General features: G+C 48.6%; 2 protein-coding genes across 10 annotated transcripts in view; one reads left to right on the forward strand and one right to left on the reverse strand.

Moving 5' to 3' along the window:
• Dglucy (D-glutamate cyclase) overlaps nucleotides 1-2,109 on the forward strand; it is a 75,422-nt gene extending 73,313 nt beyond the window's left edge. For 6 of the 7 annotated variants that reach the window (XM_006240441.5, XM_039112532.2, XM_006240442.4 and 3 more), the window contains one exon: nucleotides 1,033-2,105. In XM_006240441.5, the coding sequence (XP_006240503.1) occupies nucleotides 1,033-1,182 (150 nt within the window). In that variant the 3' untranslated portion in view covers nucleotides 1,183-2,105. Of the gene's footprint in view, nucleotides 1-1,032 lie in introns of all 7 variants that reach the window. The other variant, NM_001173557.1, reaches the window with a different exon arrangement.
• Nucleotides 2,110-6,817: 4,708 nt separating this feature from the next.
• Nucleotides 6,818-14,786, reverse strand: part of Gpr68 (G protein-coupled receptor 68) — a 30,470-nt gene continuing 22,501 nt past the window's right edge. For 2 of the 3 annotated variants that reach the window (XM_039112353.2, XM_039112352.2), the window contains exon 2: nucleotides 6,818-9,378. In XM_039112353.2, coding sequence (XP_038968281.1) covers nucleotides 8,153-9,280 — 1,128 coding nt within the window. In that variant the 5' untranslated portion in view covers nucleotides 9,281-9,378 and the 3' untranslated portion in view covers nucleotides 6,818-8,152. The remainder of the gene's footprint in view (nucleotides 9,379-14,786) is intronic. The other variant, NM_001108049.1, reaches the window with a different exon arrangement.

Raw genomic sequence — 14,786 nt, forward strand, 5'->3', positions numbered from 1 at the left:
ACTTCCTTCTGTGACAGAGTGTAACCTGAGGGAGAGTTGTAAGCTGAAGCAAACCTTTTCCTCCATCACATTGTTTTAATCACTGCATTTAGCAGTAGAAATCAAACTAGCACCCACCCCCTCAGGGGGCTAACAATGGGGTCTCAGGAGGGGCCTCCAGTCAGATTCATGGAGCTCATCCATGGCTGGGGCTGGCTTAGTGGGAGGATTCCATCTCCAGTGTGTGTTAGGACCACAAGTGCCTCTATCCAGGGCATGAAATATGGTCACAGGAAGGTAAGGCCGGAAGAAACAGCTGATCTGTTTCAATGCTTCACTTTTGTTTGAGACAGGACCAGCCCTTCTGCCTTACCCAGCAAGCTCTGGGCTTTCCCCACTGTGTTGACAACCAGCCTAATTCCTATTGTGTGATAAGAGCTGGATGCTTTACTTCCTGTGTCTCATTTAGTTCTCACAACAGCTTCTGAAAGCAATACTGTCACCAGTGTCAGCAATGAACCCAGCTGACAGATGAGGTCTCCAAGACAGAGAGGTAAAGACTTCTCACTTTGTAGGCCAGAGTGTCCTGGAGCCCACTGTATAACCCAGGCTGGTCTCAAGCTGACTGTAATCCTCCTGCCCCAGCCCCTCGAGTACTGAGATGACATCACATCCAGCTCTTGATTTTGATTTTCATGAGTAGCTTTCCAGTGAATTAATATTTTATTGCAAATTTTACTTATTAAAAAGAGGCACATTCCTGGGTGTGGTGCCTCACACCTTTAAGCCCAGCGCTTGAAGGGCAGAGGCAGGTGAATGTTTAAGAGTGTGAGGCCAGCCTGGTCTACATATTGACTTCCAGGACAACCAGGTTACAGAGGCCCTGATTGAAAAGGAGGAGAGAGGAAAAGAAAGAAAGAAAAAAGAGAGAGATATAGAGAAACAGAGAGATCTCAAGCCCAAAGCTTCTTTTGTACTCAGAGACTTATACATTTCTTCCTCCCTCTCCCTATACATCTTCTGTCTCTTCCTCATCTCTGTTTTTCCTCCCAGGAAGAAAAAATGTTGGGCATCCTGGTACAGAACCAAGTTCGAAGTGGAGTCTCGGGCATCGTGGGCATGGAAGTGGATGGGTTGCCTTTCCATGGTGTCCACGCTGAGATGATCCAGAAGCTGGTGGATGTCACCACAGTGCCCATGTGACCAGCCTCGTTTGTATGCAAAGTCCCTGCCCGATGCCAGCCTTTGGGTAGAGGGATTGCTCTAACTGCCCTTCATCCTGGCTCCTTCAGGCCACCCTGTGGTCTGCCCGGAGACTCTTTCTGCCCTTCCCTTGAGAGATAATTCTGGAACAGTTAACGGAAGAGCAGACCTAGGGGAGGTGGTGGCACGCACCTTTAATCCCAGCACTCGGGAGGCAGAGGCAGCTGGATCTCTGAATTGAGTACAGCCTGGTCTACAGAGTGAGTTCCAGGGCAGCCAGAGCTACACAAAGAAATCCTATCTTTAAAAAAAAAAAAGTATCACCATGACCTGGGCTAATTAAGGAAGGACAGAAGGATAGAGCCACACACAGAGTGTTGGGTTGAAACACTGGGGCATGTACTCATTACCACCAGCAAAACAGTTATATCTTTGCAATACTTTTTTTCCTAATAGTCATACATTTACTGTTTGAAGAGATCTCCTACAAGATCCCTCCAGCCATCACATCCCACAGTCCCTCGCCCCCATTCACCCTGATATTTCTTACACAAACTTCCTGTCTGCTTAGTCCTACACCTAGTCAAACTCTCTGCCCTCTTTGTGGGGAAGGATGCCATATTTGCCAGTAGAGCCCAAAGGTGAGTCAGACCTCCCCAGGGCTCAGGCACATGAGTTCATCCTCATTTTTCACAACCTCCAAACCTACATTTCTCAACAAAATCAGAAACTGAGCCACTGACCAGGCCCCATTATACTCTTAGTCCCGACATCATGATGACATCTCATGTGGGACCGGAGCCTACTAAGCGTTGTTTCATGTCTTTACATGTGTCTGGTGTGGTTCTTCAAGGGGCCTTCGTTGTGAAGGAGCACATGGTATAGATTTTACACTCCAATAAAGCGTAAGTGTAAAGAGAAAAGTCTTTAGTATGCACTTCTAGTGTCTGTTCTCTGTTTGCTCTTCTGGTCAGGATTCATGCCTGCAGAGTTCACACTTGCAGGGGCCCAGCTCGAGCTGTGGAAGACGCTCAAAATGAGGGCCAGTCCTCCACCCGAGACTTCACAGCTGAGCAAACACATCTTGGCGCTACAACCTCACTGCCCAGGTCTCTTCATTTTTATCATTTTTGTTCATTACAAATTCCACAGCAGGAGGGACTCTGATAAAGAGGATACCCTGATAATTAAAAAAAAATAGATAACTACAATACTACCAACATTGTGGAAAAGCTGCCAACAGTCTTATGATTCATGTTTTGAAGAAGATATTCATAGATTTGGCTTTTGGCATAGTAATAGCAGAATTCTACTCTGACACTGAACAGGCTGAGGGGTAACGTGCTACAAGTTATGCTTGCTGTGGGAAGAAATGTATGGGGAGATGGTTGAGCTTCTTTAAGAAAAAGGCTAGGGCCCAGCTAAGTTCAGAGAAGGCAGGCTCTGAGTGGGACATAGTACATCCTGGGAAAGAGTGCAAATGCTGTGGCCTATGGGTGGATGCAGACTCAGCATTTATGCTGAGGCTGAGGTACAAAGGAGTGTGGGGTACCCCTTCCTGATGTCCATCTCAAGGGCTGTTGGGGCTCTGCTTTCCAGGATCCTGTTTTCAAATGTTTTCATTCCACACTGTGATTCCCACTCAAGCCTGTTCTAGTCTTGTCTGTTCTCAGGAGAAATGTCTGTGTTTATGTCTGCGATGGCTACCACTGTCAGAGGTCAGTAAGAAGAACAAGAGAAGGCTGGGAGGGAACTTTGGTGTCACGGGTGACAGATAGCCTGGTTTCAGCCATTGCTGAGCAAATGGAATCTGTGGATTTTTCAGTATGCTGTGGAAATAGTACGTAGGACGTACAGTTGGTATTCACAAGCAAGCTGGTGATGTGGCCTACTGGGGTAACATGCTCTTGCTATACAAGTGTGCCAGCTCCTTATCCCTGGATGTCCTCTGCACAGCTGACACCCTGTTGCTCAGCTAGGAAAGGCATTCCTCTGAGGTCACCTCTTGCTTCCCATTAGCTGCCAACCCCAAGCTGGCCCAGCCCATTCTATCTGCTACTTCCTGCCCATTATACATGGCTTCTGCTGGCCTCTTGAAGTTCATTCCTCTGTACACAGGATGGAGAATGTGTGGCTTATTAGCAAATTGTATGTTCTCTCCATCAGTGATGTGATGTGCTTCCCAGAAGTACAAAAGCGAAGCAATATGGTCCTTGGGGCAAGGTAGATGACATCATGTAGGTTCTGATCCGGGTGCCACATTTGAGGAAGTAGATTTTGTTCAGATTGGATGACAGCTTAAGATCTAAGCAGAGGTGATTTGAACTGTCGGACAGATTGGCCAGATGTTCACCAATTTCGTCTCTCCTTGTCTTGTCACCTAGAAAAAACTACATTCCCCAGCCTCCCTTGTAGCTGGGGCTCATGTGACCAGGATCAGGCTAATGGAATATGAGTAATGAGGCTATCAAACACTTCAACCCTTGGCCATAATTGCATGTGGCATTCTCTTTACACTTCTCCTACCTTTGTAGATGGGCAGGGGGAATCCTGTGATTATGGGACTGCTACTAGAAAATTCTGGGGTATCCCTTTATGGTTGCCAGATGCTGCCAGGGAAATTGGAGTTCCTTCTTAGGGTTCTTAGTTTTATTGATAAAGTAATTTAAGAATGGACTCAAATGGACGCTTGAAGATGATTGTATTGGAGCTTAAAAGGAAAGTCCACGGCAGGACATCTGTGACTCTCAGCAGGTGCCCAGAAGGGGATATGGGCAAGACAAGAGGGAAACTAGTAAGGAGGAAGCCTAAGGTACCAGGAAAGTAATGCATAGGTTCTGGTCAGCCTCTGCAAGAAAGAAACAGAATAAAAGAAAAAGGGAAAGTTGTTTCTTTCTGAGAGAGGACACAGAAGGGTGAGCAGAGCCAGTTGAACCTCAGGGCTGCTCTTACAGACTGTGCTAGGAGGCAGGAATTACAGGAAGGATAAAGTACAGTATTTTGATAAATGGATAATTATTGTGGTTATCTTTTTAGCGCAGGGTAAGATGGGTACATCTTCCTAGGAGAGGTCCCATCTTCCCGAACCTCGCAGCTGAATTAACTCTTCAGGGAGGAGACAGTGACGTGTCTCTACCATTCTTTATAGTAACAGAATCGGTTCGAGGAAGGGTTTTGAATCCCTGACATCACTTGGGAAAATCACCTTTCAGAAAGCAGCTGCTCACTGGACTTTTAAGAAAATTGTGTGTATGTGTGTGTGTGTGAGTGTGTGTGTGTGAGTGTGTGTGTGTGCATGTGTGTGTGAGTGTATGTGTGTGTGAGTGTGTGTGTGCATGTGTGTGTGAGTGTATGTGTGTGTATGTGTGTGCGCGCGCGCACTCACTCATGCACGAGAATGCGTGTGTAAGTGTGGGTACAGACACACGAGTATGGAGAGCGAATGTTGGCGTTGGGTGGATGCCTTCCCTAATGCTTCTCTACTTCCTCTTTTGAGCACGGGTCTTTCTCTGGACCTGGAGTTCACTGATTGAGCTAGACTGACAGACTGACCGGCTGGCAAACCCTTGGAATCTGTCTCTACCTCTCCAGACCTGACATTATAGGCGTAAGCATCAGAGCCTGACTGGTTTTTTGTTGTTGTTTTGTGCGTTTTTTAGTTTGCTGCTGTTGTTTTGAGATTCACTATGTTTTGGGTCTCACTATGTAGCTCTGACTGTCCTGGAATTACTATGTAGACCAGGTTGGCCTCAAACTCACTAAGATACATCCGCCCCTGTCTACTAAGTGCTGGCTTTCTTTTTCTTTTTTTTTTTTTTTTTTTAATGTGGGTTCTAGAAATTGGACTCAAGCTCCATGCTTACACAGAAAGCACTTTCCCAACTGAGCCACCACCCTAGACCCTTATCATTGGACATCTTATAAACATAAAATAAACTTGTATCGGCCACTTCTGTCTGCCATTTCATTATTATATGGGACTAGGGATTGTTCCCAGGACTGACCATGAGATACGCTCTTACCTCCCTTGTTCTGCAGCATTGTGATGTGTGTCACTAGCTGCTCCAATAGAATCTCCCTTGCCTAATGTGAGTTAGAAGAATTATTGAGAAATGTCTCTAAACAACCATCCCCGAGGGTTATGCCTTATGAGAGACGGCAGATAAAGTGATTCCTCATTGGAGTCCTTAGAATTTAAGATGCCCCTGGAATGGCTTGTCTGCAGAGCAATGACTTAGCTTCCACTACTGGTGTCTGTGGGAGCGACTGGACTGAGGGACCCAGAAGAGGTTCTTTGCAGTGAGGAATTTGGGTATTGGGACCTCTCTGGTATACTCCAGCACAGATAGGGAGTATCTCACAGAGTGGTATTTCCTAGGATAGTTGCTAACTGAAAGGGAACGGAGCTGAGATCTCACCATTTCCCCCCAAGAGCCCTGGACAGTGAGACCAGATGAATTCCAGGGATGGTGACTCCACCTCCAGATGCATAAAGCAGTTGAGTCAGATTCTGGCTTTCTCTAGAACACACGAGCTGGCAGAAAGCAACAGATGGAGCTATATTTTGTGCTGAAGCGTTCTCCTACTCCTTTCGGGCCACCCCACGGCCCAGTGTATGTAAACAGGAAGATGAGTCCTCGTCTTACTAAGCAACACTGGGGAGTGGAAAAGGAATTTTAATGGCTTCTGTCACCTTCAGTCCAAACCAGATGGACTTTTGCTCCCCGCCTTTCTCTTAGGAGAGAAAGCAGGATTAATCCTTAGTAATATTCTTGCTTAGTCTGTTTGGAAGAAAGATCCATTCTTGCACAACACTCTGGGACTCCAGGAGCCTGATCCACAGAGGGATTAAGTGGTCAAAATCAAATTTATGCTTCAATAGGATGTGGGCAACCCTTAGTGATAAACACGAAGTCTGCCACTCTCTTTTTTTTTTTGGTTCTTTTTATTCGGAGCTGAGGACTGAACCCAGGGCCTTGCGCTTCCTAGGCAAGCGCTCTACCACTGAGCTAAATCCCCAACCCCGAAGTCTGCCACTCTTGAGAGGATGCCCCGGCGGCTCCAAACAAAACCAGTTGGCTCTGGGGAAATGCCAGAGATGAATGCAAGAGGCCCTTCTTCTGGTCTGATGGGGGCTCACCCTTGCTGGAGTGAGGGGGAAGCTACTCGATACACAGAGCCCCATGTGGTCAAAGACAGAGGGAGTGGCATTCGTTAAACCACAAGGCTGGGCATTGTCCTTAAAAGTCCCAGGATGGATTTGCTCTTTTTTTTTTTTTTTTTTTTTTTTTTTTTTTCGGAGCTGGGGACCGAACCCAGGGCCTTGCGCTTCCTAGGTAAGCGCTCTACCACTGAGCTAAATCCCCAGCCCCTCCCAGGATGGATTTGCAACAGCACCATGCACAGATGCATCCAGGGTGGATTTGTGACATGCTGCACAGATGTATGGGCCTTGCCACAAGGCAGAAGACAAAACCCTACTGTCCTCTGTGGCTTGGGCTTGACTGCTTGTTAGGCACTCAAGGGCAGCCCCCAACTTGCCCATGAGTCTCTCTATTTGGGGGTCTTTCCAGGACACATTGGATCTTCCTGGTGTGGGCGGAGTCACTGCCTATAAGGACTGCACACACTCTGCTGTGATTGGTTACTTTGTTTTATTGGCAGATTGAAGTCACTACATAAACCCATCTCACAGTGCAACACAGGGATACTTGGCGTAAGAGAGAAGACAACACAAAAATACAGCTCTCCTTGGTAAGGGGAGCTGGGCTTAGCTTGATCCACTCCAAGCCAGTGCGAATCCAGAATTTCAGGTCAAACGGGGAAATACTGTGGGACAAAGAGGTACAGAACACTTAGCTATTACCATTGCCCCACACGGATCTAGGCTGGGGTAGGTGTAGGTCTCTCTGGCATGCAGTTATTCCTGCCAACTCTCCTACACCAAAATGGAGCTTGAGCCAAACCTGCAGTCAAGAGACGCAGTCATGTGTATGTGTGTTGTTAGTTTATTGGAACTAGGAATTCTGGGAAACTGTTTACTCCTCTTGAAGGTGCATGTGGAGAAGGGTAGGGGTTACTGGCAGCAGTCACATGACCCTGGCATCAGTGTCTTAGCACACAGTTGTCCTGGACACTCTGTCATTTTCATATTCTCCCTCTCTCTTTTCCCTCAGGCTCTCGGGTCCCGCACTTTGGCCAGATGGACACACAAAAAAAGCTAATTAGGAAAAGCCTGTGCTAGGAATTTGGCTAGGGACACAGCTTCAGGCCTAAGCCTTTTTATTAAGCTTTAGTATGGCATCTTAAAGGGCCCCTGGCATCTCTCCGAGGAGCCCTGGGGATTTTTTCCCATCAGCCCTTAGGGGTTGGGGAATCTGTTCCATAAGCCCTGTAAAGTGAGATGTGTCTGGCGCTGGGGCTTCTTCCCTGACTGCCTCTCTGCTCTTATCCCTGGGTCACCAATATCGGTGCCCCAACCCCGCCCTAGTCTTCACCTTAACCAGTCTTCTGGTCCACACTAGTTTAGAGGCGAGCTCAGTACTGATGGTCACAACACAGCTTCCTATGTCACACAAGACCACAGCATATTTGGGCTGGTATCATCTGTGACAACAGGGAAAGCTTGCAGGTGAACGAGCACCCAGGTCCCTACACTCCTCTCCACACCCCCAGGCCCGCTGCTCTTTGCAAACCTCCTGGAAGTGACAATTCTGACTCCCACCCATCTGTAGCCCAGGCAGCTGCAGAGAACATGGAGGGAGACAGGGCTCACTCATGCAGTCAGCAGTGCCCAGGTTCAGCACACAGAGCAAACTTCCAGTGGGCCAGAGTGACCTGGCTGGGGCCCAAGACCATGGTTCCTTCCTGAAGAGCGAGGCACCTATTCATGACAAAATGGGAGACAGCCACCATGCAAGCTCCAGACCACAAGGCCTGTCGGTGGAAGCTCACACACATATGACTCAAGCTAGGCCAAGCCAACTGTGGGGGGCCCTCCCAATCCCAGTGAGTTAGGGGTCTGGAAGGCTGAGTGGAGCTTGGTTAACAATTCAGGCTCCTCGCCCTGGGCCCCACTTTTCCCAGAGGCCTCAGGGGCACCCAGAGGGTAGGCCTCCCTGGCCCTGCTTGTCCTAGAGCAGGTAAGGAAGGCTAGGCAGGCTCCTCGGAGGCGGGCTAGGTCCCTGTGAGTGGTCTCACTGACAAAGCAGTACAGCACCGGGTCAGCTACACAGTTGAAGCTGGTGAGGAGGAGGGAGAAGTGATAGATGTTGAAGATGCTCTTGGCAAAGTCACAGCTGCTCTCCCAGAGGCTGCGCACCAGCAGCAGCACGTGGTAGGGCAGGAAGCAAGCCAGGAAGATGACCACGGTGCTGAGCACCAGCCGCTGAATCTGGTCCTTGCGGCTCTTCTGGGTGCCATGGCTGCGGCGCACAGCCCGCAGGATGCCCTGGTAGGAGGCCAGCAGCAGGCAGATGGGAAAGAGAAAGCCCACCAGGAAACGGTAGTAGTTGATGCCACGCTGCCACGCCTGGATAGGGTAATGCTCAAAGCAGACTCGGTGCCGGTCCTCGTCTTCGATGACCTCCTTGTGCTTGAGGAAGTAGATGCTGGTCAGCAGCTCCTTGGCCCAGATGAGCACACTGACACCCACGGCTGCCTTCAGGGTGCGGAACTGGTGGAAGCGGAAGGGGTGGGCCACAGCCAGGTAGCGGTCGATGGAGATACAGCAGAGGAAGCCCACGCTGATGTAAATGTTCTCATAGAGGAGGATGCCACACACCTGGCAGGATAGGTCACCGTGGGACCAGTTGTCATGCTGGAGTACGTACTGCAGCCAGAAGGGGAGCGAACAGATATAGAATAGGTCTGCAATGGTCAGGTTACACAGGTACACTCCCAGCTCATTTCGGGCCTTGATCTGCAAGTACCCAAAGTAGAGGGATAGGCAGTTGGCCGGGAAGCCCACCACCAGCACGGTCACATAGACCACTGGGGCCAGTGTCTGGTGGATGGTGTGGTCAATGGGGCAAGGTAGTGAGGAGTTTTCTGTAGTGATGTTCCCCATCTTTGGGCCAGAAGGGGCCTTACTCCTCATGGGCTTGGAGATGAAGCCAATCTCTCTCTTGCCATCTTGTTTATAGAAGGTGGTGCAAATGTATCAGGATCTAGACATCATCGGTGGTAGGTGGACCCCTAGGAGTCAAGGTGGAAAAGGCTTTGAATAGTCACAGCTGCCATTTATGTGATACCTGTCATTGTCAGGCACCGTTCACATGCTATATTCATTTAGAAGCTAGACCAGCCAAGCAATTCCAGGGCAATGGAACGAGACATTCCAAAAAACACCAAGGTACGCTTGTGGCTCCCCATCTCCGCCTTCCCTTATCTATCCCCTGCCCCTTAGTTATTTTCCTGCCCGCCTTGTACAAGCAATGGAGATAAGGAGGAGATCCTGGCTCTCCAAAGGAGACTGGAGGCAAGAGTAGTTTAAACCTGAACACGGTGTAAGGGCTTTGTCAGCTTACACAGCAGTAACAGTCTAACATCCCAGGACTGTAGTAACTAGGCCACACAACGAGGCCACAGCCATTCCAGGGACCTCCCCACAGAGCATCAGAAGAAAAATGCCCTGATCCACATCCTTCTGTGCTTTGTCAAGGGATAAAGGATAGTTTCTCATCACAGGGCCCTGCCTGAGTTCCTGGGTTACCTCTCTCATCTCCTCGATGGATCTTGGGCAAGGTTCTGAACTAGGGATCAAAAGAGTTGAATGTCAAGTCAAGGCCAGGCACTTGCCTAAGTTTGTGAGTCATTAACCTTTTATGAGTCTCAGTTTTCCTCATCTGGAATCTGGGGATTGAAAGACTAACTAGTTAGGACCACTGACAGCCCTTCCAGAGGTCCTGAGTTCAGTTCTGAGCAACCGCGTGGTGGTTCACAACCATCTTTAATGGGATTTGATGCCCTCTCCTGCTGTGTCTGATGTCAGCTACAGTGAACGCATATACATAAAATAAATAAATCAATCTAAAAACAAAAACCTTCCCTTTTGGTCAGTATCAGGAGGTTGGTGGACGGCGTGGTATTCCTTGTCAGGGGCAAAGGGGGTGAGTTGCAGTGTTTATCAGGGCAAAAGGAAGCCTCAGAGACGCTCTGCTTCTTCACTAAATTAGTGAGCTGTTTGCTGTATTGGGAGTTTAACAAAGTGGACCCCAGACCACGATCACGTCGAAGGGTAGAGTGGAACGGTTTGCTGCCAGTGTATCTGATAAATTAACCTATCAAAACAGTAGAGGCTTCGACTGTTCTCCTGATTTAACCCTTCTCTCTCAGCAGGAAAAAAAAAAAGCTCACCGGGCTACATCAGCACTTTTCGCTTTCTCTTTTTAGTCTTTATTAGTATTGTTTTTGAACAGCCTGGGATATCAAACTCACAAGCCTCCCTCTTCAGGCTCCTCAGTGCTGGGATGACAGCAGGTGCCATCTGCCCTGACAAACTGGCATTTTAAAGGCTTTTTGGCATTATACTCCTTGAAGAAGTGCCTTTGGCTTCAGTATTTGCCGTTCAGAAACTTACTGCCACAGGTCTCCTGACCGCTCGTGCTGATGTCCTCCGGAAGGTGACACAGCACTGTAGGCTTTCAGATTTTTTTCTCCCTCACTCTACCCCTACCCAAGAACTGATTTTTCCTTCCCCTGTAGAACCTACAGTCTACCTGACCTAAGAGTCTAAATTAAGCTGTTGTGTGATGCCTGCAAGTCAACACTTTGTGCTCTCTTCAGAAAGCAGAGGGCTAGCTGGGCTCTAGAGGGAACCCAAGATCAAGGCTCAGCAGATTCCAAGGTTCCATGTTCCTGCAGCTCTCTCCAAAGCCAAGTCTCCACCTCCACCCCAACACCCCAGCTCTCCTCTCCACCACCACCTCCCGACCTCTCGCCTTGGTGCCTGCCTGTCTGACATGAGCCTGAGTGGGAGGGCTGGGCTGGGGTTGGGTAGAGACAGAGATGAAGTAGAGAAGAGAGCTAGGGTAGAGGGTGGACCACCAGAGCAGAGATGGGCAGAGGAGCTGGCCCAGTCTATGGGAAGGGGCCCAGAGAAATCATCACCCCACAGTTCCAGCCCCAAGGTGCCTGAGAATTAACACGGTGAGTTTCCCTGAAGTCATTCTCGGCCTTGTAGATAACTATGCACAGTCACCGGCTCTGACCTGTGGTTCCTACATCCCTGATCTCAGCCACCCAAGGGTAACTGCAATTGAGAGGAAAAAGGATGGGTGAGTGTAGCACACTCATGTATTTTGAACTTAAGAAGCTGAGGCAGGAGGTTTCAGTGCTACCTTGAGGTACAGAGCAAGAGCTGGTCGCTAAAACAATGATAAACGAATACCGCCAACCACATATGTTACACACACACACACACACACACACACACACACACACACCACACACACAGACACACACAGACAAACATACACAGACACACACACACACCACACAGACACACACAGACAAACATACACACACAGACACACACACACACAGACACACACCACACACACACACACAGACAAACATACACACACAGACACACACACACACCACACACACACATACACACACACACACACACACACACGTGTATATGTGGGTGGTAAAACCATGAATCTGTAATCTCAATAATTAGAGGCAGAGGCAGGAGGATCACTTCGTGTTCAAGACCAGCCTATGCTAATTACATAGTCAAATTCTGTCTAAAAACAAAATGATATTTTGAAAGGGAAAAGCCATATTCACACACATTGATTACAGTATACTGTTGTAATTGTTCTACTTTATTACTCGCTGTTGCTCACATCTTCCTATGCCTAATATACAAATTAAACTGTGTCGTGGGCACAGGTTCGTACGTATTTGCTAACTCATGGTGTAAATAGAGATCGGTTCTGTGTTTTTCGGCATCTGCTGGAGGTGTTGGATATGTGCCCTTAGGATAAGGTAAGACCACTGTATAATCATTTTTCCTGGATAAAGGGACCAGAATTCTCAGTAATTTTTAAATGAGCAAGAGATGGGTCTGGTCCAAAGCCATCCTTTCTCTCACCTGGATTCCAACTCCCTCTAACTCATACAAGAAACCCAGCCCACTCCTCCACCCAAGCTCTTCCCTCCTCTCACCCCAACCAACTTCTTTCCTCAGAAGCACCTCCCGATCCTCTCCATCCTCTACCCTAGCTCTCTTCTCCACCTCACCTCTGCCTCTACTCAACCCCATCCCAGACCTCCCACCCAGCTCCACGTCAGTCAGCCACCCTCCAGAGAAGCATCCCTTGCTTTACACAGTTGGAAGTGGCCTCTCTCACACCTAAAGTCCAAGCACCCCTGCCAGATCCACTAAGCCCACAAACTGGTGTCAGCTCCCCAACCTTGCCTGCCCCCCCCCGACCTTGAGGACACAGGACCTGCCCTGTCCTCAGACCCGGCACCCGGGTCGTGCCTAGAGCCACTCCTTCCCAAAGATTGACTCACTGTGACTTCACTCACCATAGCACTTGCTCCTCCTCTGCTAGAGATATGGTGACTGTCATTTCCTGGTTAGGCCTTCTCTGGGGCCCATATAGAGCATGTGTGTGCACACACACACACACACACACACACACACACACACACACACATACACACACTGCCCGTCTCCATCTCATAGCCTGTCTGATTGCTTCACAAGCGTTTCAAATTTATGTCTTATTTATTTAACTCGTGTGCCTATTGATGGCCGGTTTTCCCAGGGATGAAAATTCCCACTTGGCAGAGGTCTTTTCCGTTTGTCATTGATAAATGACACCCCTCCATGCAGTGTGGACTCTCTAGGGACTTCTTAGATGACTGCATAAGAGTCATTTCTCATTTTTCAGGTGAGGAAAGGGGTTCAAAAGAAGGGACTTGGGCCAGTGAGATGGCTCCACTCGCAACAGCACTTGTCACCAAGTATGATGACCTGAGTTCAAGTCCAAGTGGTGGAAGGAGAGAACGGAGTCCCACAGTTGTCCTCTGACTGTCACACACATCCCATACAAGTGTTAGTATCAGAGTTCAGACCCAGAATACACGTGAATGACAGGTGGCATGGCAAACCACCTGTAATTCTAGAACTGAACAGAGGGATAGGAGGTCCCCAGAACAAGCTGGTCAGCCATTTCAGGGAGCCCTCTGGTTGATTTAGAAACATTGCTTCAATACATAAAAGAGGAAAATTACTGGAGGTGATTCCAGACATCAACTTTGGGGCTCCACATGTAGATAGACACACAGATACACACACATGAAAACACACAGAGACATACATACATACATACATACATACATACATACATACATACATAGACACATGCACATGCAGACAAACACATGAAGATATGCACACACAGAGAGACATACACACACATGCAGACACACACAGACATACACATACACATACATACATACATACACACACACACCACATGAAGTGGAAAAGGAAAGGGGAGTGGGGAGCACAAGCTTCAGGATTCCACAGACCAGAGCAGACAAAGCCTCCGTCTTGAAACATGTCCTGTCAGGTCTTGGAAATTCCCTGATAGTCACCAGGTCCCGCTCTGTTGTTTACTGGTGGTGAGTGTATGGACGTGTGGGGTAGGGTGGGGTGAGGCTTGTAGCTTCCTTTTTTTTTTTCTAAGCCAGCAGTAAGTTACTTCTTACAACCAAAGTCAGAAATGTTCAAGCCCGCAGAGCCAAGAAGCAGCAGTGGCTGCACTTAGGCTGAGGCACGGCCCACGTTCACTTTGGATCAAAAAGAACAACAGTTCTTGAACTGTCTGCATTGGAATCCACTGGAAGTTTAAGACATTGCAGAGTCTCAGACTGCAGAGTTTCCAAAGTGGCTGGGTCTAAGAGAGGGGGGAAATGAAAAACTTCTCAAGCGAACTCCTAGGAGATACGGGAGACGCAGGTTTGCTGGGCTACAGTCTTTGAGTAGTGAGGCACCACAAGAGTCTAGAAGGTCGTGGCTCGGATTCTGAGCATGCCTTCCTCCACGAGCTCCTGATGCAGAGGCAGTTGGAAGGGACTTATAACCTAGCAGGAACTTTGGGCAGAACAAGGGCACAGGCTCTGGGCATTTCCACTCTGCTTCTGCTTCTTCCAGTGGTCCTCATGGGGTGGTGACTGCAAGTGTTCCTGTGTCTATTCCTTAGTTTGCAAAATGTTTGCTGCATCAAGGTTCCACTTCTGTACTCTGGATCCACCTTCACAATCCTGTTGTTGTTGTTGTTTGCTCTGTTTTTTGTTTACTTGTTTGTTTGTTTTGGGGGGTTGTTGTTGTTTTCTATTTAAGACATAAGGTAACGTGGGTCCAAAGAGTCAGCCGTCCCAACAGTCCAGTACCTCCAGGTTTCCTGGGACAGGTACTTGCGGAACACGCGCAGTGTTCACAAGGCCAGGCTACATACGTGGGGGGCTTAAATAAAATGAGAAAGAGCTCCCACCCCCAGGGAATCTCCAAGCCCAGATGTCAGGAAGGTGACATACACTAGTCATTGCCAAGAGAGGCGGTGTCTGCTGGACGCAAG

Source organism: Rattus norvegicus, chromosome 6 (genome assembly GCF_036323735.1).
Source record: "Rattus norvegicus strain BN/NHsdMcwi chromosome 6, GRCr8, whole genome shotgun sequence".
Lineage (NCBI taxonomy): Eukaryota > Metazoa > Chordata > Mammalia > Rodentia > Muridae > Rattus > Rattus norvegicus.